Genomic DNA, 25,995 nt, shown 5'->3' with positions numbered 1-25,995 from the left:
ATCTTGGCTCACTGCAGCCTCAACCTTCTGGGCTCAAGCAATTCTCCCACCTCAGCCTCCTGAGTAGCTGGGACCACAGGCTCACACCACCACGTCTGACTTATTTTTAAATTTTTTGTAGATATGGGGTCTTGCTATATTGCCCAGGCTGGTCTCGAACTCCTGGGCTCAAGCAATCTGCCCATTTTGGCCTCCCAAAGTGCTGGGATTACAGTCATGAGCCACTGTGCCCGGCCTAAAATTTTTTTTTATTGTGTTATAACATACATGAAATAATATGCACAAATCTTTAATATCCATTTTGCTGCAGCTTTATATATGTATATACCCTTGTAATCACCATCAGGTTGGGGTGTAGAACATTTTCAGCAATTCAGAAGGCTCCTTTCTGCCTCCTTCCAGTTAATACCCCCTTACTTAAGGTGACTGCAGGCTGTGCATGGTGGCTCATGCCTATAATCCTAGCACTTTCAGAGCCTGAGGCAGGAGGATCACTTAAGGCCAGGAGTTTGAGACCAGCCTGAGCAACACGGTGAGACACTGTTATCTACAAAAAATAAAAAAAATTAGCTGGGCATGGTAGCATGTATCTGTAGTTTCAGGTACTCAAGAGGCTGAGGCTGGAGGATTGCTTGAGCCCAAGAATTGGAGGCTACAGTGAGCTGTGATCTCACCCCTCCACTACAGCCTGGGCAACAGAGCAAGCACCTGTCTTTTTTTTTTTTTTTTTTTTTTTCCTTTTGAGACGGAATCTCACTCTGTCACCCAGGCTGGAGTGCAATGGCACAATCTTGGCTCACTGCTGCAACCTCTACCTCCCGGGTTCAAACGATTCTCCTGCCTCAGCCTCCCGAGTAGCTGAGACTACAGGCACCCGCCACCACGCCCGGCTAATTTTTGTATTTTTAGTAGAGACAGGGTTTCACCAATATTGGCCAGCTGGTCTCAAACTCCTGACCTTGTGATCCACCTGCCTTGGCCTCCCAAAGTGCTGTGATTACAAGCATGAGCCACTGCACCCGACTGCACCCATCTCTTTAAAAAATAAATAGGACTGGCACAGTGGCTCACGTCCATAATCCTAGCATTGTGGGAGGGTCAGGTGGGTGAATCACTTGAAGTCAGCAGTTCGAGAGCAGCCTGGCCAACATGGTGAAACCCTGTCTCTACTAAAAATACAAAACTAGCCAGGCATGATGGCGCGTGCTTGTAATCCCAGCTACCTGGGAGGCTGAGGCACGACAATCGCTTAAACCCAGGAGGTGTAGGTTGCAGTGAGCTGAGATTGCGCCAGTGCACTCCAGCCTGGGCAGCAGAGTGAGACTCTGTCTCTAAATAAATAAATAAATAAATAAAAACTAAGCTAATAGAAAATAAAGGTGACTGCAATTCTGATCTCTAGTGCTATAAAAAATTTTGGCCTGTTCCTTTCTTTAATAGCATTATCGAGATAGAATTCACAGACCATATATTTCACCCATTTAAAGTGTATAATTCTGTGGCTTTCAGAATATTCACAAAGTTGTGGATTTTAGAATATTTTCATCACATTTCCTTGCAAAAAACCCACAGAAGTCACTCCTCATTTCTCCCAACTCCCCACTGCCAGCTGTAGGCACCAATAATCTACTTTCTGTCTCTTTAGATTTATCTGTTCTGAGCCGGGCGCGGTGGCTCACGCCTGTAATCCCAGCACTTTGGGAGGCCAAGGCAGGCAGATCACCAGAGGTCAGGAGTTTGAGTTCAGCCAGGCCAACACGGTGAAACCCCATTTCTACTAAAAATACAAAAATTAGCCGGGTGTGGTGGTACGTGCCTGTAATCCCAGCTACTCAGGAGGCTGAGGCACAAGAATCGCTTGAACCTGGTAGGCAGAGGTTGCAGTGAGCCAAGATTGAGCCACTGCACTCCAGCCGGGGTAACAGAGAAAGACTCCATCTCAAAGAAAAGAAAAATAAAAGATTGCCTGTTTTGGACTTTTCATAGAAGAGGAATTATACAATATGTGGTCTTCATGTTGACTTTCCTTTAGCATAATGTTTTTAAGGGTCATCTTTGTTCTAGCCTGGCATAGTACTTCATTCCATTTTATGGCCAAATAATATTCCATTGTATGGATTTACCACATTTTCTTTATCTGTTCATAAATTGGTGGACATTAAAGAGCGTTGTTTCCGTTTTTTGGCTATTAGGAAGAATGCTGCCATGAATGTCCATTTACGAGTTTTGTCTCTTTTTGGATTTCACAAAAATGGAACCAATCGGCATCTACTCTGTTTTTTTTTTTTTTTTTTTTTTTTGGTCTAATTTCTTTCATGTTGATATTATACCTGTGAGAGTTACCCATTTTGGTGCATTTAGCATTGGTTTGTGCTTTTTTCTTTCTCTCTCTCTCTCTTTTTTTTTTTATTTGACAAGATCTTGCTCTGTCCACCAGGCTGGGTGCAGTGGCACGATCACGGCTTACTGCAGCCTCGACTTCCTAGACTCAAGTGATCCTCTCATCCTAACCTCCTGAGTAGCCACAACTACAGGCATGCGCCACCATGCCTGGCTAATTTTAAAATTTCTGTAGAGACTAGGTCTCCCTGTATTGCCCAGGCTGGTCTTGAGCTTCTGGGCTCAAGCAGTCCTCCTAAAGTGCTGGGATTACAGGCGTGAGCCACTGAGCCTGGCCGGTTTGTGCTTTTTCATCACTGCGTGGTATTATATTTTGTGAATGTACCACAGTGTATACATCCATCCTCCTGCTATGGACATCTAGATATCCTCCCATTTTTGTCTGTTATGCACAAAGCTGCTCTTACCCTTAATTTCAACATATATTTGCCCACTTCCTCTAAAATCTGATCTAAAATCTCCTCAAAATCTCTAGGTGAGACTCTGAAGTTCAGGGCATTATCCAGAAGGATCCACCAAGCTCAAGAATGCACAGCTAATACGCGGACAGACCCTTGCATTTTACCAATCGCTCTCACAAGTATCAACTCTCAACACTCAAAACCATCCAAATGGGCAACGTGGGGCTGCTTGGCAGCGTTCCCTACCTTCCCGAGCTGTGTACTCATTGTCCTCAATGATCCGGGCCAGGCCAAAGTCAGCAATCTTACACACCAGGGATGCAGAGACCAAGATGTTGGCGGCTCGGAGGTCTCGGTGGATGTAGTTCCTCTGCTCAATGAAGGCCATGCCTTCTGCAATCTGCACCCCAAACAGAGACACCTTTGTCCTCAGACCTGGCCTACGCCAAGATGGCCCCACCAGAAAGCAGCAGAGAGGTGTTTAAGTGGAAGAAAATGGGAAATGTCTGCACCAGCCCTCCCTCTTTTGTCAGGAGGGCCCCAGGGCTCAGGGTGGCATTCGTCCATCAATCCATTCAGGTTAGGGGGATCCCTAAGGCCTGGGCCAGTTTGGGGGATTCTCAAGAGTTCCAAGACTTCCAGAGAGCACTTTGAAATGTTCTCAGGGAAAAAGCAATGGGACTATTTCTCCGGGACCTATTCTTCCAGGAAAACACACACACACACACACACACACACACACACACACATGAACCCTAGGATACTATGAAGAACTTTCACCTTCAACTGTCTTTCTGGGGACAACCTAGGCTCATGTCATATTCTGCTATACCTCTCATATCTTCCTCATGCCCCAGCCTGGGTAAGGAAAATTCACCTGTTTACTCAAAAGAACTCTACTGAGTGTCTTGTGGGTGCCAGACGTGTTGCTTGAACAGGTGACGAGCTAGGCAAAGCTCCTGCAGGTGGTAAGTACCATAAAGAAAAGATAAAATAGGCTGGGCATGGTGGCTTACACTTGTAATCCCAGTACTTTGGGAGGCCGAAGTGGGTGGATCACTTGAGGCCAGGAGTTCGAGACCAGCCTGGACGACATGGCAAAAACCCATCTCTACTAAAAATACAAAAAGAAGATGAGCATGGTGGTGTATGCCTGTAATCCCATCTGCTCAGGAGGCTGAGACACGAGAATTGCTTGGACCCAGGAGGCAGAGACTGCAGTGAGCTGAGATCATGCCACTGTCCTCCAGCCTGGGTGACAGAGCGAGACTCTGTCTCAAAAAGAAAAAAAAAATAAAACAGAGTAACAAAATATGACCTGTAGAGAGCTTTTTCAGATTGGGCATTCAGGGAAACCTACTTTGAGGGGGTGAGATTTTAGCAAAGATCTGAATGGTGATATTAATAAGTGTGTCACATAAGAATATTCTAGGCAGAGAGAACATCAGGTGCAAAGGCGTGGAGGTAGGAAAGAGCTTGGGTGTTCATGGAACAGTAGAGGCCAGGGTGGCAGCAGAAGATGCCACAGAGAGAGTGTGGAGAGTTGAAGTGGAGAGGAAGGCTGCCAATCATGAACTGTCTTGTAGGCCAGGAGAGGAGGGTGGGTTTTATTCTGAGCGTGCTGGGGAGATAGTAGAGGCCTTCGAGCAGGAGCGTGACATGTTCTGATGTACATTTAAAGATCACCACGGCTGCTGAGTGAATAACAGACTGCGTGGAGGATTCTTATTCACACCAGGGGCCCTAGAAGCCTCTGATGAAAACACAGGGATTATATCTTGCAGACATTTTTACTTACAAGGGTTTGGACAAGAGAGGTTGAAGATGAACCCTTAGATGCCCAGAAAGCAGCACTTTTGGTTTGCAAACTGGGCTATGAGCTCTTTGAGGCAGGAATGACCATGATCTCTGTTTTACAGACATGGAACCACTTGTTCCAGATCACACCACCAGGAAAATTGTGAATGTCAGACTCAAACCAGTCTGAGGACTCCCAATCCAGTGCTTCCTGCTGCCTCTAAATAATCCAGCACTCCAGAGCTCCAGCGGACTGCAGCTGGGTGCAGTCTGATGAAATTATTCTGGAAGTGAGGGCATCTGACCAGACAGAACAATCAAAGCACCACCGGCGCGCTTCTCAAGGTCTGAGGCAAGTGGGTGGCGCACTTGCAAGGAGTGGACAGCAGGGGGCACCCGAGGCAGTTAGAATGGAGACCCATGCTTTTCTTTTTTCTTTTCTTTCTTCTTTTTTTTATTTCTTTTGAGACAGGGCCTTTCTCTGTCACAGAGTACAGTGGTGGGATCACAGCTTACTGCAACTTGTGCCTCCTAGGCTCAAGCAGTCTTCCCACTTCAGCTTCCCAAGTAGCTGGTACTATGGGTGCATGCCACTATGCCAGACTAAATTTAAAAAGAACTTTTTTTTTTTTAGAGAGACGAGGTCCCACTATGTTGCCCAGGCTGGGCTCAAATGCTCCTCCTGCTTCAGCTTCCCAAAGTGCTGGGATTACAGGCCTGAGCTGTCAAGCCCAAGGGAGACCCAGAGACCCAGATTTTTCAATAAAAACTTGGAAGAGACTCTGAGTTTGTTTGAAATAGTGGGGGGTGGGGATGAAATGGGGATGAGGTTGCCAGGGTGGAGTGAGACAGCATTTTGGCCCTTGGAGTGTGGGAAATTTATGGGTCCTTAGATGAACAGTTAACAAAAATTATTTAGCTGATGGAAGGTATCGTAGCTTATTTATAAGATGATACGTAAACACTTATGTGACATTTACCATGTGCTTTAGAGGAGGCACTTTTGCTATCAGCACCATTTCCACAGATAAGAAAACTGAAGCCCAGAGAAATAGGTAAGTGGTCCCAGCTTGCAAGTTGTGGAGCCAGGGATGGAGCTCCAAAAGCGTTGCTTGGGGTCCACACTTATTTGTTACTCGGCCCAGCCTTTTTGCCTTGCTTTTCTTCTGGAGCAAGCACTAAAGTAATGCTGGTAGTTACCACTGTTTGATCCTCACTGGCAGATGCCCATATGCTACTGATTTTCACAGGAGCTCAATGGGGCAGGGATGACACCCGACTTAGGAGACAGCAGAGGGTAATCGTTTAATGGCTCTGGAGCTGGACCAGCTCAGCTTGAGCACTGCCGCTCTGTGATGTCTAGCAAGTTGTGTCATCTCTCCGTACCTCGCTTTTCTTCTCTGTAATAGCACCTGGTTCCAAGGGGTCATGTGAAGATGAATCCCCTAAGCCTACATCAAAGGCTTAGTAGAGTGTTTGGCACGTAGTTAAGTATTTATTTCAAGAGTGGCTCTCAGTGCTCCCAGTGGGGGAAAGTGGCACTCAGAGAGGTTAAGCAACTTGCTCGAAGCTACCCAGGCAGAGGTGAGATCAAAACAAAACTCTATGTGACTCCTAAGCCCAGATGCTAATAGTGTTGCTTCTCAAGGATTTGCTGACTGAATGAATAACAAGTAGGTTTATTGGGCCCAGGTGTAAGCACTGCAGGTTGATAAGGTGGTGAGATTTCATGACCCCCAAATAGCGTGCCTTGGAACTTGGTTTTGCTTCCAAAGGGAGTCACAGCATCAGAGCTGGAAGGACCTGTAGAGCTCCTCAAACTGAATCCTATGGATGCCTCAAGGTTGTATGAGTGGGGGAGACAAAAGAAAGGCCACAGATAAGCCCCCACCCTGCTTCAGTCAGAGCAGCTCTGTTTTGACCTGTTTGTATATATGCAGCTACTGCATAACATTTCGACCACAGAGCTGTGACCACAAAAACACCACATGCATGGTCCAGTTCTCTTATTTCCACCTGCTGCTCCAAGCTGCCTCTCTGAGTCTGGAGGTGAAGACCAAGGCCCCAGGTGGGCTCCTTTCTGTCCCTGGACTCTGAATCTACCTCTGCTTCTGGACAGATGAAGGCCCAGATCCTCTTTTCCTCCCTTGGTTTGTTTTCCCCTCTGTGAAATGGGGAGAGTGGCTCTTGCCCAGTCCGTAACTGCTGCCCAGCAGGGTTTCTGCTAGTTCGAAGATGATAATTTAGCAACAGACCAGTCTATTGTCTCCCAGAGGACCTGGCCCATTGTAGTGAAAGCACATTTCCGTATGCCTCTGGCATTCCAGGCTCTGAAAATAGGGTCTTTTGTTACACCTTGTGGTGTCCTATGGGCCCCTGAATTTACATACTCAAATGAGCCCTGCCCCGGCCCATCTCCAGCAGGCCCAGCTGAGGCCCAGGCAGGGTCTCACTCAACTCCAACCACCCTCTGGGCTCCTGCTGAGTAGGCTGAACTCCTTCACCTACTTTTGCACAGGCTTTCTTTTGTCTAGAAGACCCTTCCCTTTTCTCTTCATTTATTGAACTTCTACTCATCCTTCAGGCTCAGCCTAGAGGCCACTTCCTCCAGGAAACATTCTCTGATTGCTCCTGGACCAGGCTAAATGCTCTAGCTATGCACTCTAATACTACCCAGTCCTTACACTCTGTTTTTCCGTACATCAGAGAGAGCATGAGAGAGGACAGAAGTAAAAAACTGCTCAGGCTGGGGGTGAGAGGAGCTGCAAGGGGCACGGGGAACATGAGAAAGCAAATGAGGTTTTCAGCAGTGTTTCTGCGATTTGCGAACATCATTTACTTTGTTAGATGCTGTGCTGTTTTGACTCAGCCAGGACCACTTGGGTCATGGTCCCTAAGAGATTCGGTTATTTAATACCCATCTTCCCTTCTGGACTGTGAACTCTATTAGGACAGGAACATTTTCATTTTGTTCACTGCTATATCCCCCATAATTAGCACAGTAACTTATGCAAGCCACATAACCACACTGGGGCTCAGTTTCTGCATCTGTACTTTACTTCTGCTCTATGCCTCAATTTCCTATTCTGTAAAATGGGTTGATAATTATCTACCTGTGACCAGACTGTTATATCGGTGGAGGGGGCGTCCCTGGGATTTGTGTTCTTGGTCAGTCCCCTCCCACACTGATTCTGGGCATGGCTATGTGACTTGGCCCCCATTAGCAAGCCTGATGCAGGCAGAGGCTTACTGAGAGCCTGCTCATGAAGGCTTGGCTCCTGGTCCAGCTCTGTTTTGGAACCCAGCTGCTGCGCCGTGAAGAAGCTCAGGCTGGGTGATTGGGTGGTTAGGGGCCATGTGGAGATACCCTGGAGGCTGAGCCATGTCTTGGACATTCTAGCCTGGGCAAGTGCCAACAGGATGCATCCGCACCTCACTTTACCACGACAAGCAGAAGAACCACCCAGCTGAACCCCAGGCAACCCACAGGATCATGAGAAATAACAATTGTTGTTTCAAGCTACTAGGACTTGGGTGGTTTGTTATACCAAAATAGATAACAAAAATCCCAGCCTATAAAACTTATAGGACGATTAAATGAATGAATACATGTATAATAAAATACATGCAAAAAGCATAGTTTTATACTGATCTCTCAATACATTTTACCCATTATTATTACTGCTGTCATCATAGTATGTGGTCAGTAAATATTTGGCAAACAAAAAAACTGAATTCCTGTTTTCCTTCCCCGTTTCCTCGTTAGGCTCTCACCTGGGCTGAGAAATCAATGAGTTTTGGCAAAGGCTGCTTGCTGCCCTCATCACTTTTCAGAAAGTCCAGCAGGCTTCCTATATGGGGGAGAAGGGAGGAACATTTACTACTTTTACTATTTAATGGCAAAAACCACAATTACTTTTCCACCAATCTGATACTTTAGTGTGTGGTGAAGATTTTTCATAGTAGTAGATTTAAATACAAATATTTGTTTGCAATTCCTAGTGTTTGAGAAAGAGAATTTGAGTTTTTGTGAAGTGACTTTTTGATTGCTAGATGAATTCTGTGACTGAGACAGCCCTTGGGCCTGGATGGCTGGGATCATGCCTTCACAGGACTGGCATAATTGCACAGTTAAAATGAAAAAGGCTTGAGGTTTCAAATCGCCCTAAATGGGATTGTGTGAGATGATTCTGTTTATCAAAAACTGGGCAGAGTGGCTAGGCATGAGGCTCACACCTGTAATTCCAGCACTTTAGGAGGCTGAGGCGAGAGGATCACCTGAGGCCAAGAGTTTGAGACCAGCCTGGGCAACATAGAAAGACCCCATCTCTAGAAGAAATTTACAAATATGTATGTTAGGCCAGGCTCAGTGGTTCATGCCTGTAATCCTAGAGCTTTGGGAGGATCACTTGAGTCCAGGAGTTTGAGACGAGCTGGGGCAAGATGGCGAAACCCTGTCTCTAGAAAAAACTTTTAGAAGCTGGGCATGGTGGCTCACGCCTGTAATCCCAGCACTGTGGGAGGCTGAGGCAGGCGGATCACGAGGTCAGGAGATCGAGACCATCCTGGCTAACACGGGGAAACACCGTCTCTACTAAAAATGCAAAAAAATTGGCCAAGCATGGTGGCAGGCGCCTGTAGTCCAGCTACTTGGGAGGCTGAAGCAGGAGAATGGCGTGAACCTGGGAGGTGGAGCTTGCATTGAGCTGAGATTGCACCACTACACTCCAGCCTGGGGAACAGAGTGAGACTCCGTCTCAAAAAAAAAAAAAAAAAAAAAAAAAAATTTTTTTTTTTGGGATGAGCTGGATGTGGTAGGGCATGCCTGTAGTCCCAGCTACCGGGGAGACTAAGTCGGGAGGATCCTGGAGCCTCAGAGTTTGAGGGTACAGTGAACTATGATCATACCACTGCACTCCAGCCTGGGCAGGCAGAGGGCAACCCTGTCTCTAAAAATAAATAAGTAAATAAATAAATAAAATTAGCTGAGTGTGGTGGCATGGGCCTGTGGTCCCAGCCACTCGGGGGGCTGGGGTGGGAGGATCACTTGAGCCCAGGAGTTATGATTGCACCACTGCCTGAGTAACAGAGCAAGACCCTGTCCCTAAAAAACAAACAAAAAAAATGTCAGGGGTTGAAAATGGTTGTGAAACAGTGGCCTAAAAAAATTCCCCAAGAAATCCTGAGTTGTGGCAGGGTGGGGGTGGGGGCAGAACTGCTGCTTTGCCAGCTCCCTCTCCCAGGGCATTGGCAAGTACAGGGAAGGCGGCTGATGCGGGAGAGTGGCACCCCCACCACCCCCACCACACCCTGGCCCCTAAGGCTCACTGTGAACCATAAGCCCCTTCTCCCATTGCCCAGGAGTATTCTGGCCCCATTCCCTTCTCCTGGTAGCCCCTTGTTCTCCCTTCCCCGGTGACCCCTTAACATGATTTCACCGCACTAACCAGAAGGGCTGAATTGTTGCATATTAGATTCTCAATGAGTACTTGTTGGAAGAGCTCCTGGCCAGATTGGGGCCATCTCAAGGGCAAGAACCATGTCCAAGCTACCTTTGAGCCTGCAATTGACCAGTATAGGCCACAGCCTGCACCCCCGGCCCCAGCATGCAGCACCTTTGGCCATGAACTCCGTGATGATGTAGATGGGCTCCTTGGTGACCACCGCATGAAGTTTGACTAGCTTGTCATGCTGTAGAGTTTTCATCAGGTTGGCCTCTGCCAGGAAGGCCTCCACCGACATGCTCCCTGGCTTCATTGTCTTCACTGCTACCTTGGTGTGCTTGTTGTAGGTGGCTGGAGGGGGATAGAGAGCAGGGAAGGTGATCAGAGCCCACTGGTCTCCCTTACCACCCAGCTGCAGACCTGCCTCCTCCAGAAAGCCTTTCCTGCTCATCTCAGCTCTCAGAGAGGTAAGTGAAGTCATGGGCTTAGGCCTCAGACAAATGTGGGTTGAAAGGCGGGTTCACCACTTCCCAGCTGTGCACACTAGGGCAAATCGCTTAACCTCTCTGAGTAGATGTGAGATGTGCTTCCTCAGCTTCCTCATCTGTAAAGTGGAAATGGTAAGCCTTGCCTTTGAAGTGCTGTTGCAAGTATTTAAAAATAGCTTTAAAATACCGCTCAGGTTATGTCACACACACACACTGCCCACTTTAATCTTAACATTGCTCTTAAATAAATGCCAGACTCACTATGACCCCCAGGCCCTGCATGGCCCAGCCTGGTCCTCCTCTCTAGCCTCATCGGCCACTAAACGCCCCTTCCCTTTTACGTGCCAGTCACCCTGCAGGTCACTCAGTCCCTCAAGCACCCAACTCCCCTCCCACCACAGGGATCTGGCACATGCTGTTCCCTCACCTCACCCCACCCTGCTTCATTTGGTGGGTCTTGTCAGTTTTATAATTGCTTGGGTTTCCATTTTGCCTTGGCTTCCAGGAAGCTCCAATCTAGAACCATGGGCTTCCTGTAGTAGGAGTCTAGGGCCTTATATGATATTTTTGGCTTTCCAATCTCACCACTCAGATCTGTCTTGCCTTCCTTTCCATATTTTCTTTTTTGTCAAATTCTTTTTAATTGTATTATTGTTTTTTAGACAGAGTCTCACTCTTTGTCCCAGGCTGGAGTGCAGTGGTGTGATCTTGGTTCCCTGCAACATCCACCTCCTGGGTTCAAACGATTCTCCTGCCTTAGCCTCCTGAGTAGCTGGGAATACAGGCTCCCATCACCACGCCTGGCTAATTTTTGTATTTTTAGTAGAGATGGGATTTCACTATATTGTCCAGGTTTGTCTCGAACTACTGACCTCAAGTGATCCACTCGCCTCGGCCTCCCAAAGTGCTGGGATTACAGGTGCGAGCCACCATGCCCGGCCTTGCATGCAGCAGAATCTCAATAAATGCAGTCAAAATACATGGATTTTAAACTTATTTTATCTAGCTGAGTTGTTTGCATCCCTGTAAGTTGTCTTCACTCCCATTTGGAATGTAGTGGAGTATTAACACAGCAGGGTCCCCACACTGGGCTGGGCACTGCATCTACCCCACACCGCTGCAAAGCAGGCAATGTTGTTTTTAAGTTCTTGGGGAAAATCAGCAGTTGTGAGATGTGCTTTTCTGATTTTCCCACAAGACCCTAACAGTGCTGGGCACACAGTAGGTGCTCAGAATAACCTGTTCATCAGTTGCCTGGAAATCTCCAAGCTGCATTTCCCCATTCTTAATTTTCGTCATCTGAAAAGGTCTCTGGTTATCTCATTCCTAAACTATTAGGCAGTCCCCACTCCGTATGAGGGAGGGATTCCTCATCCGTGACACCTGCTTCCCAGAAGGAAGTTTCTGACCCCTACAGGACTGGTCTCAAAGGCAAATCAGTGTTTGCACAGCGAGACAATTTGGTTTGCTATCAGAGAACTGCTTCTTTATGGCTATTATTTAAATCTCCCCTTCTGCCTTGGGTAGCATTCCCACTTTGCCATAAGGTGCTCCTGGAAGCAAGTGACCTCCCTCTCCCCTCCACCCTCTGGCCCTGTGGGCTCTGGCCCTGGGTCCTTACCCATCCAGACTTCCCCAAACTGCCCGGCTCCAAGTTTCTTCTCCAGCTTGAGGGATTCCCGAGGGATCTCCCAGGCATCTTTCTCCCAAGGCTTCTGGGGCTTGGAAGACATGCAGGGCACCAACAGTTTCTGGCAGAGCCCATCGCTCCCCTCTGGAACAGAGTCCCTGGTCAATTGAGAGCAACAAGCACCGAGCCAGCCAGCCAGAGGTTGCTCCTCGGAGGCCGCCCTGCCTGGTCCACTGGATCTGTCCAGTGTTCCACCTGGTTGCCACCATCAGAGACATTCCCAAGCAAGCAGAGTGTGACGGGGTGCCACCTCTACATCCTGGCCACCCCACCCTCCTGCTCAACAGTCCTAAGCCTTCAGAAGCACCCAAAGCATCTGTCTGGGGATGGCCAGGAAGAACACAGCAGGTCTCAGGGGCTGTAGTGCATCCATGACTAGGAGTCTCCAGGCCCATCGTGGTGGGGATGCTGCCGCCCCCCGCTCCCGGGGTGGGACTCACTCTTGTAGTGGTCCACCAGCTCCTGCAGGGTGCTGAAGGTGCTTCGGGGGGATATGTAGAAGCCCCCGTTGTCCAGGGTCCGGATTTTGTAATGTTTCACAGTATCTCCCTGCCGAGGGTCGTAGTCTCGCACGGACAAAGAGTAGCTTCCTGAATTGACCAAAGAGAAACCCCTCAGAATGGCATCTTGGAGGCCTGCCACCTTGCGTTAGCACTCTCACACCCCATAAGGCTACCGCTGGCACTTCGGCAGAAGTGCACGAGGGTCTGAGTGGGCTGTGGGAGTCAGGCATCCTGGGCTCTCATCCAGGCTCTACCACACCCCCGCCCGTGAAACCTTGGCCACGTGACTACGTCACTTCTCTATGCCTCATTTTCCTCATCTGTAAAATGGGAATCATTTTCATGCCTCCCTACCTGATCCTGTTGCCTGATGGCTAAAAGAAGTAACCCCTGTAAACTACTTGGAAACTGAACACTCTGCAAATGTTGGCTATCATCATCATTATCTTCATGATTTCTGATCTATTGATCCATCTTTCTATCATTTACCCTACAAAAAGCCAAGAAACCATAATGTATTTTTTACTTTTTCATAAGAACTCAGGCTATGACTTTTCTGGAAAAAATCCAGAAATCCAGTTCAGTTATTGAAATGTGAACACGCTGTGGTAGGCTCAATAATGGTCCCTCAAGATGCTCATGCCCTAAACCCTGGAACCTGAGACTATGTTACCTTACATGGTAAAAGGGACTTTAGATATGTGATTAAGTTAAGGATCTGGATCTGGAGATGGGGGTATTATTCCAGATGATCCAGGTAGCCCCAGTGTAATCACTTGGGTCCTTGTTAGAGGGAGGTAGGAAGGTCAAAGTGGAAGAGGTGAAGATGGAAACAAGAGCTTGGACAGATGTCGGGAAGGGGCCATAAGCCAAGGAATGCTGTAGTCTCTGGAAGCTAAAAAAGACAAGAAAATGAGTTCTCCCCTGAAGCCCCCAGAAGGAACCAGCCCTGCTGACATTTTGAGCCCAGTGAGGTCAGACTACTGATCCCCAGAACTGTTAGAGAATAGATGGGTGTTGTTTTAAGCCAGTAAGTTTGTATTAATTTGTTACAGCAGCAATGGGAACCTAACATACATATTAGGCTAGTGCAAAAGTAATTGCAGTTTTTGCCATCGAAAGTAGTGGAAAAAACTGAAATTACTTTTGCACCACCCTATATTATCACATAGACCAGAAACACATAAGTCTTTCAGCTCATGACCACCGTTTTGCCATTTGTGAGCTGAGTGCCCTTGGGCAAGTTATTAGTCCTTATGTCTCAGTTTTCTCTACCATGATAATAGCACAATGCCATAGGATTTGGGGAAGTTTAAACTTTTTTTTTTTTTTTTTTTGAGCTGGAGTCTCACTCTGTCACCTAGGCTGGAGTGCAGTGGTGCAATCTTGGCTCACTGCAACTTCTGCTTCCCAGGTTCAAGTGATTCTCCTACCTCAGCCTCCTGAGTAGCTGGGATTACAAGCATGTGCCACTGCACCCAGCTAATTTTTGTATTTTTAGTAGAGATGGGGTTTTGCCATGTTGGCCAGGATGGTCGCCAGCTCCTGAGCTCGGGTGATCCACCTGCCACAGCCTCCAGAAGTGCTGGGATTACAGGCTTGAGCCACCTCACCTGGCCAGTTTATACTGTTGAATGAATAATAGCTTACCATACATGCCAGGCAAGTTCAAAGCACTCTGCATAAATGAACAATGAATGAATAAGAATAATATTCATTATAATGAATTATAACTATATAAATTATATTATTTATTTAATGAATGAATAACTTCCTGGGGTAGGGGTTTTATAATATCATCATCCTCATTTATAGATGAGGAAACTGAAGCCCAGAGAAGTGAAGTAACTCACCCCCCCCCCCCCCCCCCACAGTCACACAGCTAGTAAGTGGCACAGCTGGGATTCAAATCCAGGCAGCTGGCTCCAGAGCCGCTCTTAGCCACTCTGTCCCAGTTGTGGGTGAGACTGGCTTGGTTGCGGCTGGATGGGGCGTGGCAGGATCCAGGAAGCAGCAGGGTGGGATTCAGGGGCCTCATGCTGCAACTGTTATTAAATCGGCTACACTTCCCACCATGCCCCATCTCAGAGGGCTGTGAAAGCTGGACCAGGCTCATTTTCCTGCCACAGATCTGCGATGGTTTCTTTGATTTCTCTGCGCTTGTCTGCAGAATGGACCAGCCCAAGCCAAAAGCTGTCCTGGGCACAGCTAGAGAGGAGAAGCGCTGGGCTGTGCACAGCTTCGTCTTTTTGTCTCCTTTTTTTCCCCCCTGGGGGCTTGAACAGGGCTCGCTGGGTGGGAGGAGGCAAAGCCCCAGCATTTACTGAGCTGCCACACTGACTGTGAGTAGCATTATCCTAGCCACATGAAAGCGTCGCCAGTTCAGATAGTTGACGGTCAAGTAGAAGGCCACACGAGGAACATGACTTTAATCAATGTCCCCAAATCTGTTTGCTTCAGGGTACCGTGAGGTCACATTTTATACAATGTACTTGGCTTATTTGAGTCAAGCAGTTGTGAACCTAAATAGTAAAGGTGGACTTAGCGCATGAAATCTGAAATCACAAGAATCCTACTGATGTTCATTCCTTTGAGGCCATGAGCCTCAATCAATGCCAGTTTGAGCTACGCGATGTTTTCCAGGCCTGTTCTTGCCATCCATGCACCCAACCAGCATGAATCCACCCTTGCAGCACAGAAATTCCAGGAAGCTGGTCACCTGACATTAAAACTTCCAAAAGCTTCCAAGGAGCATTTTCAGTAGAGTCCCAGAGAAGGCTGGCTTGATTCTCTTCTGGTGACCTCATCCTACCTCATTTCCTTACAGAGGAAGGAAAGGAGGAAAGAGGCTTGTGGAGAAGATATATTGTAATAGGTATTTTATTTATTTATTTATTTATTTATTTATTTATTTATTTATTGAGACAGAGTCTCGCTCTGTCACCCAGGCTGGAGTGCAGTGGCGCAATCTCAGCTCACTGCAAGCTCCACCTCCCGGATTCACGCCATTCTCCTGCCTCAGCCTCCCAAGTAGCTGGGACTACAGGCGCCGCCACCACGCCCAGCTAGTTTTTTGTATTTTTTAGTAGAGATGGGGTTTCACCGGGTTAGCCAGGATGGTCTCGATCTCCTGACCTCGTGATCTGCCCGTCTCAGCCTCCCAAAGTGCTGGGATTACAGGCTTGAGCCACCGCACCCGGCCTTATTTTATTTTTTTAGAGATGGGGTCTTGCTCTGTTGCCCAGGCTGGAGTCCAGCGGCTCTATTATGGCTCACTGCAGCCTTGAACTCCTGGACTCAAGAGATCATCTGACCTCACCCTTGCAAGTACTGGGGAGTACAGATGTGCGCCATCATGCTTGGCTAATTTTTCAAATTTTTCGTAGAGATGGGGTCTCATTATGTTGCCCAGGCTGGTCTCAAACTTTTGGGCTTAAGTAATCCTCCTGCCTTGGCTTCCCCTACTTGGTCTCTTATGGGTATTTAAAAAAAAAACAAAGCAAAAAACAATCCTGATACTTTGTAATCCTGACACTTTGGAAGGCTGAGGTAGGCAGATTGCTTGAGTCCAGAAGTTCGAGACCAGCCTAGGCAACATGGCAAAACCCCATCTCTACTAAAAAGAAAGACAGACAGACAGATAGAAAGACAGAAAGAAAACATTAGCCAGAGTGGTGGCACCTACCTGAAGTCCCAGCTACTCGGGAGACTGAGATGGGAGATCATTTGAGACCAGGAGGCAGAAGTTGCAGTGAGGTGAGATTGTGCCACTGCATCCCAGCCTGGGCAACTGAGTGAGACTCTGTCTCAAACAGAACAAAACAGGATGGGCGCAGTGGCTTACACCTGTAATCCCAGCACTTTGGGAGGGCGAGAGGGGTGGATCACAAGGTCAGGAGATCGAGACTATCCTGGCCAACATGGTGAAACCCCGTCTCTACTAAAAATACAAAAATTAACTGGGCGTGGTGGCAAGTGCTTGTAATCCCAGCTACTTGGGAGGCTGAGGCAGGAGAATCGCTCAAATCCGGGAGGCGGAGGTTGCAGTGAGCCGAGATCGCGTCACTGCACTCCAGCCTGGCAACAGAGCGAGACTCTGTCTCAAAAAACAAACAAAACACAAACCAAAACAAATGAAAAACCAAGTTAGTGAAGATCAAGCTTCAGCTGGATGTTTCTTTGTTTTCAGGGCCTAAGCCACATGGCACTAGTACCACTGACCTAAACTGGCAGCTATGGGGAATTAGAAGGGCCAAGCCAGGCACAGAGCCTCAACCCTCCCTGGCTCAGGTGGTCAAGAGCAGGAGAAACCTGGCAGCCACAGCACCTGGTTGGGTTTTTCAGCCTTTGCTAAGGCATTTTCCAAGGGAAGGGTGGTGGCCAGTCCCACCAGGGGCACCTCTGCAGGGAGGACAGTGTGGGGTGGGCTGGTGTCACCTTTAGTGGTCTCGCTATCCCGGATCATGAAGGAGCCCAGCATGTTGCCAGGAGCCAGGAGTTGGCGCTCTGCATCCTTCCGGCTGATGCCCTTGAAGAACCACCTGATGGAAAAGGGAAGGGACAAGTGTGAACTTGGGGTCGTGCAGTCCTGTCCTGCCTACACAGGGTGCCTGTGGCCATGCAAGTCCCAGGGGGATGTCAGGATACAGAAGGTCTGGCTTTCTGCAGCATCAGTTTTACTCAAGGATTTTTTTGGGGAGCGAGGGGAAAGGAGCCATTCTTTTGATATCAAAATAGACATTTTACCAAGGTGAATCCTGTTTGCTGAGACTGAAGCCTATGCAATTTGGAGCAGGGGAGCTTCCTTTAAGAAAAATAATACAGCATTACAAGTGCAAAAAGCTGATGGGTCATTCCAGTGCCACTTGCTGTGAGAGACAGGAAGACAGAGTGGAAACAGACAGCAGCCTTAACCAACTGTGGTCAAAGTCTTACTTTTGCAGATTTCACAAGCATACAAGATCCTTCTTAGGACCTTGGAAGCCTGTGAAGGGCCTGAGTTTTGTTAGCTTTACAACCAAGCCTCCTCTGCATATACAGAGTTGAATGTAAAGTTGGCATGAACTTCTAAGCTACAACTTGAGATTGGAAAGAATTTTATACTTAGGATCATATCCTGGGATCTTTTCCTCATTCTTCCTGAGTATTGGAGATATTTGGGTGGAAAAGTTCAAGCAGCAGCAGCTGAATCCATTCTCACCTTCACTAGGGTGAGGAGCAGTTGGAAAAAAGCCACAGACCTGACCTCAGCCCACCTTGGCCCTGCCACAAACCTGCACTCTGACTTTGAGCAAGCTGCCTTCCTCTTTGGGCCTTTGGTTCCTCTGTTAACAACTGGGGAGAAAGTTAACATCTATCTTGCTGTCTACCCAACAGCTCTATGGAGTTGTCACCTGTATCATTTCCATTTTTTTTTTTTTTTTTGAGACCGAATCTTGCTCTGTCACCCAGGCTGGAGTGCGGTGGTATGATCTCGGCTCACTGCAACCTCTGCGTCTCGGATTCAAGCGATTCTTTTGCCTCAGCCTCCCAAGTAGCTGGGATTACAGGCATGCACCACTACACCCAGCTACTTTTTGTAATTTTAGTAGAGACGGGGTTTCACCATGTTGGCCAGGCTGGTCTCAAACTCCTGACCTCAGGTGATCCACCCACCTCGGCCTCCCAAAGTGATGGGATTACAGGCGTGAGCCACTGCTCCCGGCCCCATTTTATGGGTGATGAAATTGAGGAACAGAGAGGGCAAGTAATTTGCCTAGAGTCACACAGCTGGGAAGTTGTAGAGGCAGGATTTGAAGCTAGGCAGTCTAACTCCAGAACCCAAGATCTTAATCACCATGCTATGTTGCCCATCTTCCTTCTTTGCTTTCATGTTGTAAAGTGACTTGTGCCATGGTAAAATATTCAACAATGTAGAAGTAAGAACTGTCTCCCTGACAATTCTGCTCCTAGGAAGTTATCCCATGTATCTTGCACAAGGGAGAAATGACATATACACCAGGAGATTCGCTGCAGTACATGACTGGAAACAACTTAAGAGACCACTGTATGGGGCAGAGGTTAAATGGACATCTACGGGACAGACCCCCTGTGGTATAAAAAGGAAGGAGGTGTCCGGGAGCAGTGATTCATGCCTGTAATCCCAGCACTTTGGTAGGCCGAGGCAGGCGGATCACCTGAGGTCTGGAGTTCGAGACCAGCCTGACCAACATGGAGAAACCCTGTCTCTATTAAAAATACAAAATTAGCCAGGCATGGTGGTGCATGCCTGTAATCCCAGCTACTTGGGAGGTTAAGGCAGGAGAATTGTTTGAACCCAGTAGATGGAGGTTGCAGTGAGCCGAGATCACATCGTTGCACTCCAGCCTGGGTGACAGAGTGAAACTCCGTCTAAAAAAAAAAGGAATGAGGCCAGGGGCGGTGGCTCAAGCCTATAATCCCAGCACTTTGGGAGGCCGAGACGGGCGGATCACGAGGTCAGAAGATCGAGACCATCCTGGCTAACACGGTGAAACCCCGTCTCTACTAAAAATACAAAAAACTAGCCGGGCGAGTTGGCGGGCGCCTATAGTCCCAGCTACTCTGGAGGCTGAGGCAGGAGAATGGCGTAAACCCGGGAGGCGGAGCTTGTAGTGAGCTGAGATCCGGCCACTGCACTCCAGCCCGGACGACAGAGCAAGACTCCATCTCAAAAAAAAAAAAAAAAAAAAAAAAAAGGAACAAGGTGCTGCATGGAAGGTCTGAACGAGAGGTATGGAACAGTGTGTGTGGTATCTACCACTGTGTGAGACAAGTGGGAAGAGATGTCTGTTCTTATATAAGGAAGAAGCATCTGGGAGGACTCACGAGAAACTGGTTGCTTCTGGGGAGGGGAAGTGGCTGGTTGGGGACAGGGTGGGAAGAAGACTTTTCACTCTCTCTTCTGCATGCTTCCCCACATTTGCATTTTGAAACATTTGAAAGTATTGGCTATTTCAAGGGGGAATGAGAGAAACTAAGATTCCATCCCGCCCTGATTCCCAAGGTCCCAGTTGTGCTCCCCAGAGGCAACCTCTGTTAGCAGTTTCTTGATTCAGACATAAGGACCCCTGAGTGCCCTGAAGACAGATATGCATATTCATTTTTAATTTTTATTATTATTTTTTGAGATAGAGTCTTGCTGTGTCGTCCAGGCTGGAGTGCATTGGCGTGATCTCAGCTCACTGCAACCTCTGCCTCCCAGATCAAGCGAATCTCGTGCCTCAGCCTCCAAGTAGCTGGGATTACAGGCGCCTGCCATCACACCTGGCTAATTTTTGTACTTTTAGTAGAGGCAGGGTTTCACCATGTTGGCCAGGCTGTTCTCGAACTCCTGACCTCAAGTGATCTGCCTGCCTCGGCCTCCCAAAGTGCTGGGATTACAGGTGTGAGCCACCGCGCCTGGCCAGATATGTGTATTTAGATCAGTGGTTCCCAAGCTGGGTCCTGGGAGCAGCAGCAGCAGCAGCTACCTCACCCAAGAACCTGTTAGAAATGAACATTCGGAATCTGACAGTGGGGCGCCGGAAAGCACTTGTTAGCCAGCAATCCGGGTGATGCTGATGCTGCTCATGTCTGAGAAACCCCCACCTAGGTTATTTTGCCTTTGTTTGCAAATGATAACCCCCCATTCATGTTGTCTACACTCTACATTTTCCACTTAGCAATTATGTTGCCTTTGAGAAATAATACCAGCCATGCCTCCTCCAAGGTTGCTGCAAGGACCACATGAAGTGACCCAGGCATTCCGTAAGTGTTCAGACCCTGGAGTCGAGAAACAGAGAATGGGATGACCCAGGGCAAAGCCTGGGAGAAGGAGAGAGAAGCAGCTCAGAGCCCCCAGTTCCATGATCACTAAGAAGGGGTGGCATTATTATTATTATTATTTCTTTTGACAGAATATCGCTCTTGTACCCCAGGCTGGAGTGCAGTGGCGTGATATTTCAGCTCACTGCAACCTCCGCCTCCCGGTTTCAAGTGATTCTTCTGCCTCAGCCTCCTGAGTAGCTGGGACTACAGGTGTGCACCACCACACCCAGCTACTTTTTTTGTATTTTTAGTAGAGATGGGGTTACACCATGTTGGTCAGGCTGGTCTCAAACTCCTGACCTCAGGTGATGTGCATGCCTTGGCCTCCCGAGTGCTGGGATTTCAGGTGTGAGCCACCATGCCCAAGCAGAAGGGGGTGGCTTTATAGTGGGAAAAGCCCAAATGTTTTCATTTTTAACAGGCAAGCATCCCAAACCCATAGTACCATCTAGCTAGAAAGAGGAGGCAGAAGAGACAAAACAATGGGGACTGTCATTTGTCAACTTCTGATTGGCTGGTTTTTAATGGGATGTACTGCCACCCCTCAGTGTAGTCATCTTTTTACTCTTCAACCTCATTCACCATACAGAGAACATCTCCATCTCAGATGGAGCCCCATCTGAGTCATCTTGTATCCCTGGAATAGGGAATCAACAGGTATCTGTTGGATGATGGATGGATGGATGGATGAATGGATGGATGGATGGGTGGATGGATGGATGATTGAAGTATATTTTTAGAGTCAAGCTAGACACAAGAAGAACCCACAGCCAAGAACGATGGGTTACGGGGAGCTCCTTGAGGGTAGGGAGATATCTTATTTGTTTCCACAGCCCTTAGCCTGGCACAGGGCTTGAAGAGTCATGGGCATGTGTTTGTTGAATGAATCAAATGAGGGATGGGCCAGGTGCGGTGGTTCAGGCCTATGACCCCAGCACTTTGGGAGGCTGAGGCGAGAGGATCACTTGAGCCAGGGAGTTTGAGACCAGCCTGGGCAACATAGGGAGACTAAAAAATTAGCTGGGCATGGTGATGCACACTTGTAGTCCCAGCTACTGGTGAGGCTGAGGTGGGAGGATCACCTGAGCCTGGGGAGGCTGAAGTTGCCGTGAGCTGTGATGGTGCTACTGCATTCCAGCCTGGGCAACGGAGTGAGACCCTGTCTCAAAACAAAACAAAACAACAAATGAGGGATGACTGGCCAGGTGTGAACTGTCTCACCTCTCCAGAGACCCTTCTTGGTAAGACCATATGCTTCATTTAACAATATTTATTGAGCACTGACTGCATGCCAGCCTGTGCCGAGGATGCAGCAGCAGACAAAGTCCCTGCTCTCACCAGCTCTCTTCTTTGCAGGGCAGGCAGAGAATGCATGTGTAACCAACCAAAGAAACAAGGTCGTTTTGCTAGTAAAACATGTTCAGAAGGGAATAAAACAGGTTTCCACAAGACAGAGTCACAGCGGGGACCCACTTTAGCCTCTCTTCCCTGACTGGAAGGATGAAACCTGAAGGAAGACAAGGAGCCAGTCAAGCCCAGAGCCCTGGGAAGAGTATGTGCCAGGCAGTGGTACAGTGTGTGCAGAGGTCCTGAGTTGCAAACAAGGCTGACTTTGCTTGACTCTTTCTGGAAGGTAGGAAATAGGATACTTACTCCTCTGTCTCCAGAGAGTCAACGCGGGCGACATAATTGCTTGGGATGTAGCCCTCCTTCCGGGTGGCCAGGGATCGAGCCTTCCACCACTCCCCGGATCTGAGGGACAGGAGGGAGTAAAGGTGTTAGGGGCAGAAGGATCATTCTCCAGTCTCCTCAAGCTCCCCAGCATTGACCTAGAAAATCCCCTGCCTCCAGAAAGCCAGTAGGATAAGGGACAGGGCTATGACTATGTCAGCCCCCCAGCATGTGCCCATGATTAGGGTAGGGATCCTTACGACAGTTCCTGTTGTGCATCTGAGGGTCTGGAATCACCCTGTCCACAGCCCAGAGCCCTGGGTATCTGGCTCCACTCCTCTTCCCTGGACTTGTAACTTTGGTCTTATTAGCTATACCCATGGCAGGGTCCTGAGCCCATGGAGACTCAGAATGGTTCAGCTGGGGCTGATAATAGGGGAGAGTGCGCTTGGGGGTCCAACCAGGCATGACCTCTCCCATTCTCGGGATTCAGCACATCCTGGACGCTATACCCACGATGGTGAAGGCTGTAGGAGATTGGAGGTGGCAAACTCAGAGATCCAAGGATTTCCGAATGCAAGGTCACCTTGATGGGGCCTGGTCCACAGGTAAAAACCGGTGGCTTAATCACAGGAGCCCTAGGAAGGCTTCCCTGAGAAAGCTTCACCTGTTCATCCCAGGCTGGATGTGCACTCTTAGTAAGTGCACAATCCCCTTCACCAGGTTGACAGCAAACCCTTCCTCCGCTATTGTGATTAGCTTCTCTTTAGACATTTGTACCCAGGATAAGATAGCCCATCTATCAGGTTCTTTATGGAAGCACAGAAGAGCACATAGTTGAGTAGAGGAGGCAGGTCTATCTTAGGGGGAGTAGGATGGGGACTCACTCCTCTAGGACGACCATCTGGTCCCCCTTCTGGAAGCTGAGGTCTTCGTGGTGAATGGCCTCATAATCATACAGGGCAACCACGATGATGTCCTCAGAGCCTGTTGGGAAGGGAGACACACGGAGGGTGAGGTTTTGTCTAAGTGCATCCAAAGGCCTGGGTGACCCTCGCCTGGCGCCTGGCACAGCTCCGCACCCATCAATATGTGGCTCCTAGTACAAGTAGGTATCTCACCATGCTGGGTGTGATTCTCAAGTTTAAAGCTAAATATGTTTTGTTCATGTTACTAAACAGCGTTCTAGAAACACAATAGCCTGTGCAAAGTACTTCAGAGGAAATTTCGGGGATTCTCGACGGGGGTTTGACTGTTTGGGATTTTTGCCTCAAGCTGAGTGAGCCTAGCGGAATCTTCTGCAGGACACATGGCTCCACTGCATCTGCTCGGAGATACTTACCCTCCCCGATTCCTGGTGTGTTCCTGTTGTTGCTATTAGGCCCCTGCGGGGAAGAAATGGGAGAAGGGAATGAATCTGACCAATGTGTGGGGACCCATGGAAGGTCTGTGTTGAGAAGGATACCCAAGACCATCTTACCCTAGCCCTGTATGTCATGGGAGGAGGCCCACATAGGGCAGGGGACACGCCTGGCACCACACAGCATATTAGCGGCAGAGCCAAAAAACAAAATGATCCAGGTTTTTGTTTTCTGTTTTTGTTGTTGTTGTTTGAGATGGAGTCTCACTCTGTCACCCAGGCTGGAGTGCAGTGGAGTGATCTCAGCTCACTGAAACCTCTACCTCCCGGGTTCAAGTGATTCTCCTGCCTCAGCCTCCCAAGTAGCTGGGATTACAGGCGCACACCACCATGCCCAGCTAATTTTCTGTATTGTTAGAAGAGACGGGGTTTCACCATGTTGGCCAGGCTGGTCTCGAACTCCTGACCTCAGGTGATCTGCCCACCTCGGTCTCCCAAAGTGCTGGGAGAGCCACTGTGCCCAGCCAGGATCCAGGTTTCTTGAGTTGTGGCCTTGGCCTTCAGTCTTGGACATACTGGGGGATGCTGCTTGACCCCTCCCCTCAAAACACAGTGAGGGGGTTGGTCCAGATCAGTGTTTTCTGACTACATTTGAAGAAATCATAGTCCCTAAATAAAGGCTCCATTATGTATGTGAAACAATCTAAGTGTCCATGCATAGGGGAAATGACACCTAAACTGTGGTGTTCTAAGCAGCTTCTCTTTTTTTTTTTTTTTTAAAGAGACAGGGTCTCCCTGTATTGCGCAGGCTGGAGTGCAGTAGTGTGATCATAACTCATGCAGTCTCGAACTCCTGAGCTCAAGCAGTCCTCCCGCCTCAGCCTCCCAAAATGCTGGGAGTACAGGTATGAGCCACTGCACCTGGTCTGTGGTTTCATTTTTGAGAAGAATGTATTTGTGTGTCACACAGTAGGATTATTGTAAGGATTAGGGTGCTAATAACCGTAAAGGCTTAGCACAGTGCTTGGTTCATAGTGAGCTCTGTATAAACATAAAAGAAGTTGGTAAATACCTCTCCTAGCATGACTGCTTCTCTTTTTTCAACTCTTGCTGTTGTTCCTGCTGCTACTCTTGGTCTTATACTTGTGTAATTTGGTTGGTACTATTACTATGGCAATTGTTACTGTATTTTTGCAGTGCTGCTGATACTGCCATTACATGGTCACTTCAGCTGCTATCATGACTGGTCACTCATTACTCTCAGCACTGCTTTTGCTTCCGCCCAGGCCTGAGGCCTGAGATGCTCACTCAACCTGTTTGGTGGAGCCCAGGCTGACGGGTCAAACCTGGGCTGCAGGAAAAGAGAGGTGACTTCCTTGTCCCTATGCATGCTGGCACTGCATCCCGGAGAGTCGAGTCAGGTCACTGTTGGTGGCCAGTCAGCTCCCTTTCACTCCAAGCTCACCCTGCCCAGCCTTGGGAAGACAGGAGGCTGTTAGAGCAATGTTGGGGCAGCATCTGGCAGCCCACAGGGAAACTGGGACCTCCCCTACTCACCGGCTTGATGGTGGATGTGGGATCCGGCACGTACACAGGGCAGTGTGGGTTGGCGCTGGTTTCAGTTTTTGAGAATATATTGCCTCCGGCCTGGAGGAACTTGGACTTCATGCACCCCATCCTGCAGCAGACAGAAGGGAGGTGAACCCTGGTTACCAAGAGCCTCACGCGGGGAAGTCTTCTGATGCTGGCATTCCAGGTCCCCTGCCCCCAGACTGGCTCCCACTGGCCTTCCCAGTATTAATTCCCCTTCCAGCTCCATGCACCCTCATCGTCCCCACACGGAGCCCACTCCATCCTTGCCACCTCTGGGCTTCCCCATGTCCACGTGCCATAGCACTGGCCCAGGGCTGACAAGCTGTCATTGTCATGGGTACCAAGGACCAGCGTGATGGGTGTTTATTCAGAGGATGGCATGAGGATAACAGAAATGTAACAGGTCGAGCTGTTGGGGGGCAGAGCAGGTGGTGGGCACCGCCGGCTCTCAGGTCAGAAAGCCTTAGCTGATCCTTGGCCCCTCCACCCCACCAGCACCTCACTGACCACTTTCCTGCCCCCTACCCACCTCTTGGGTCTTCATCGGCAAAATGGGGACGATAATAAGACCTATGGTGGGGAAACACTCAGTGCAGTGTCAGGCTCAGAGCAAACACTACAGAAAAACTACAGTGTTCTCAGATGATAAATTGCCATTTTTATATTAAATAACAAGATGAGGTCATATAACATGGCTCAAACAATCTAGTTTGTCAAGGCACTGTATTCCTGGTATCATTTTGTAAATGGCTTATAACTCCTTCCCTCCCTCCTTTCCTTCCTTCCTTCCTTCCTTCCTTCCTTCCTTCCTTCCTTCCTTC

At 48.6% G+C, this 25,995-nt stretch overlaps 1 protein-coding gene across 2 annotated transcripts in view; it reads right to left on the bottom strand.

Annotated features, from left to right (window-relative positions):
* HCK (HCK proto-oncogene, Src family tyrosine kinase) overlaps window positions 1–25,995 on the bottom strand; it is a 50,440-nt gene that overhangs the window by 5,259 nt on the left and 19,186 nt on the right. For both annotated transcript variants that reach the window (XM_023220401.2, XM_023220402.1), the window contains exons 2-11: window positions 25,139–25,259; window positions 23,564–23,606; window positions 23,109–23,208; window positions 22,204–22,302; window positions 17,161–17,264; window positions 12,661–12,810; window positions 12,152–12,304; window positions 10,214–10,393; window positions 8,373–8,449; window positions 3,048–3,201 (exon numbers count right to left, since the gene is read on the bottom strand). In XM_023220401.2, coding sequence (XP_023076169.1) covers window positions 3,048–3,201; window positions 8,373–8,449; window positions 10,214–10,393; window positions 12,152–12,304; window positions 12,661–12,810; window positions 17,161–17,264; window positions 22,204–22,302; window positions 23,109–23,208; window positions 23,564–23,606; window positions 25,139–25,258 — 1,180 coding nt within the window. In that variant the 5' untranslated portion in view covers window position 25,259. The remainder of the gene's footprint in view (window positions 1–3,047; window positions 3,202–8,372; window positions 8,450–10,213; window positions 10,394–12,151; window positions 12,305–12,660; window positions 12,811–17,160; window positions 17,265–22,203; window positions 22,303–23,108; window positions 23,209–23,563; window positions 23,607–25,138; window positions 25,260–25,995) is intronic.

The sequence above is a fragment of the Piliocolobus tephrosceles genome, chromosome 20 (assembly GCF_002776525.5).
Source record: "Piliocolobus tephrosceles isolate RC106 chromosome 20, ASM277652v3, whole genome shotgun sequence".
Lineage (NCBI taxonomy): Eukaryota > Metazoa > Chordata > Mammalia > Primates > Cercopithecidae > Piliocolobus > Piliocolobus tephrosceles.
The sequence above is the reverse complement of the archived record's forward strand: the minus strand, read 5'-3'. Positions and strand labels throughout refer to the sequence as shown.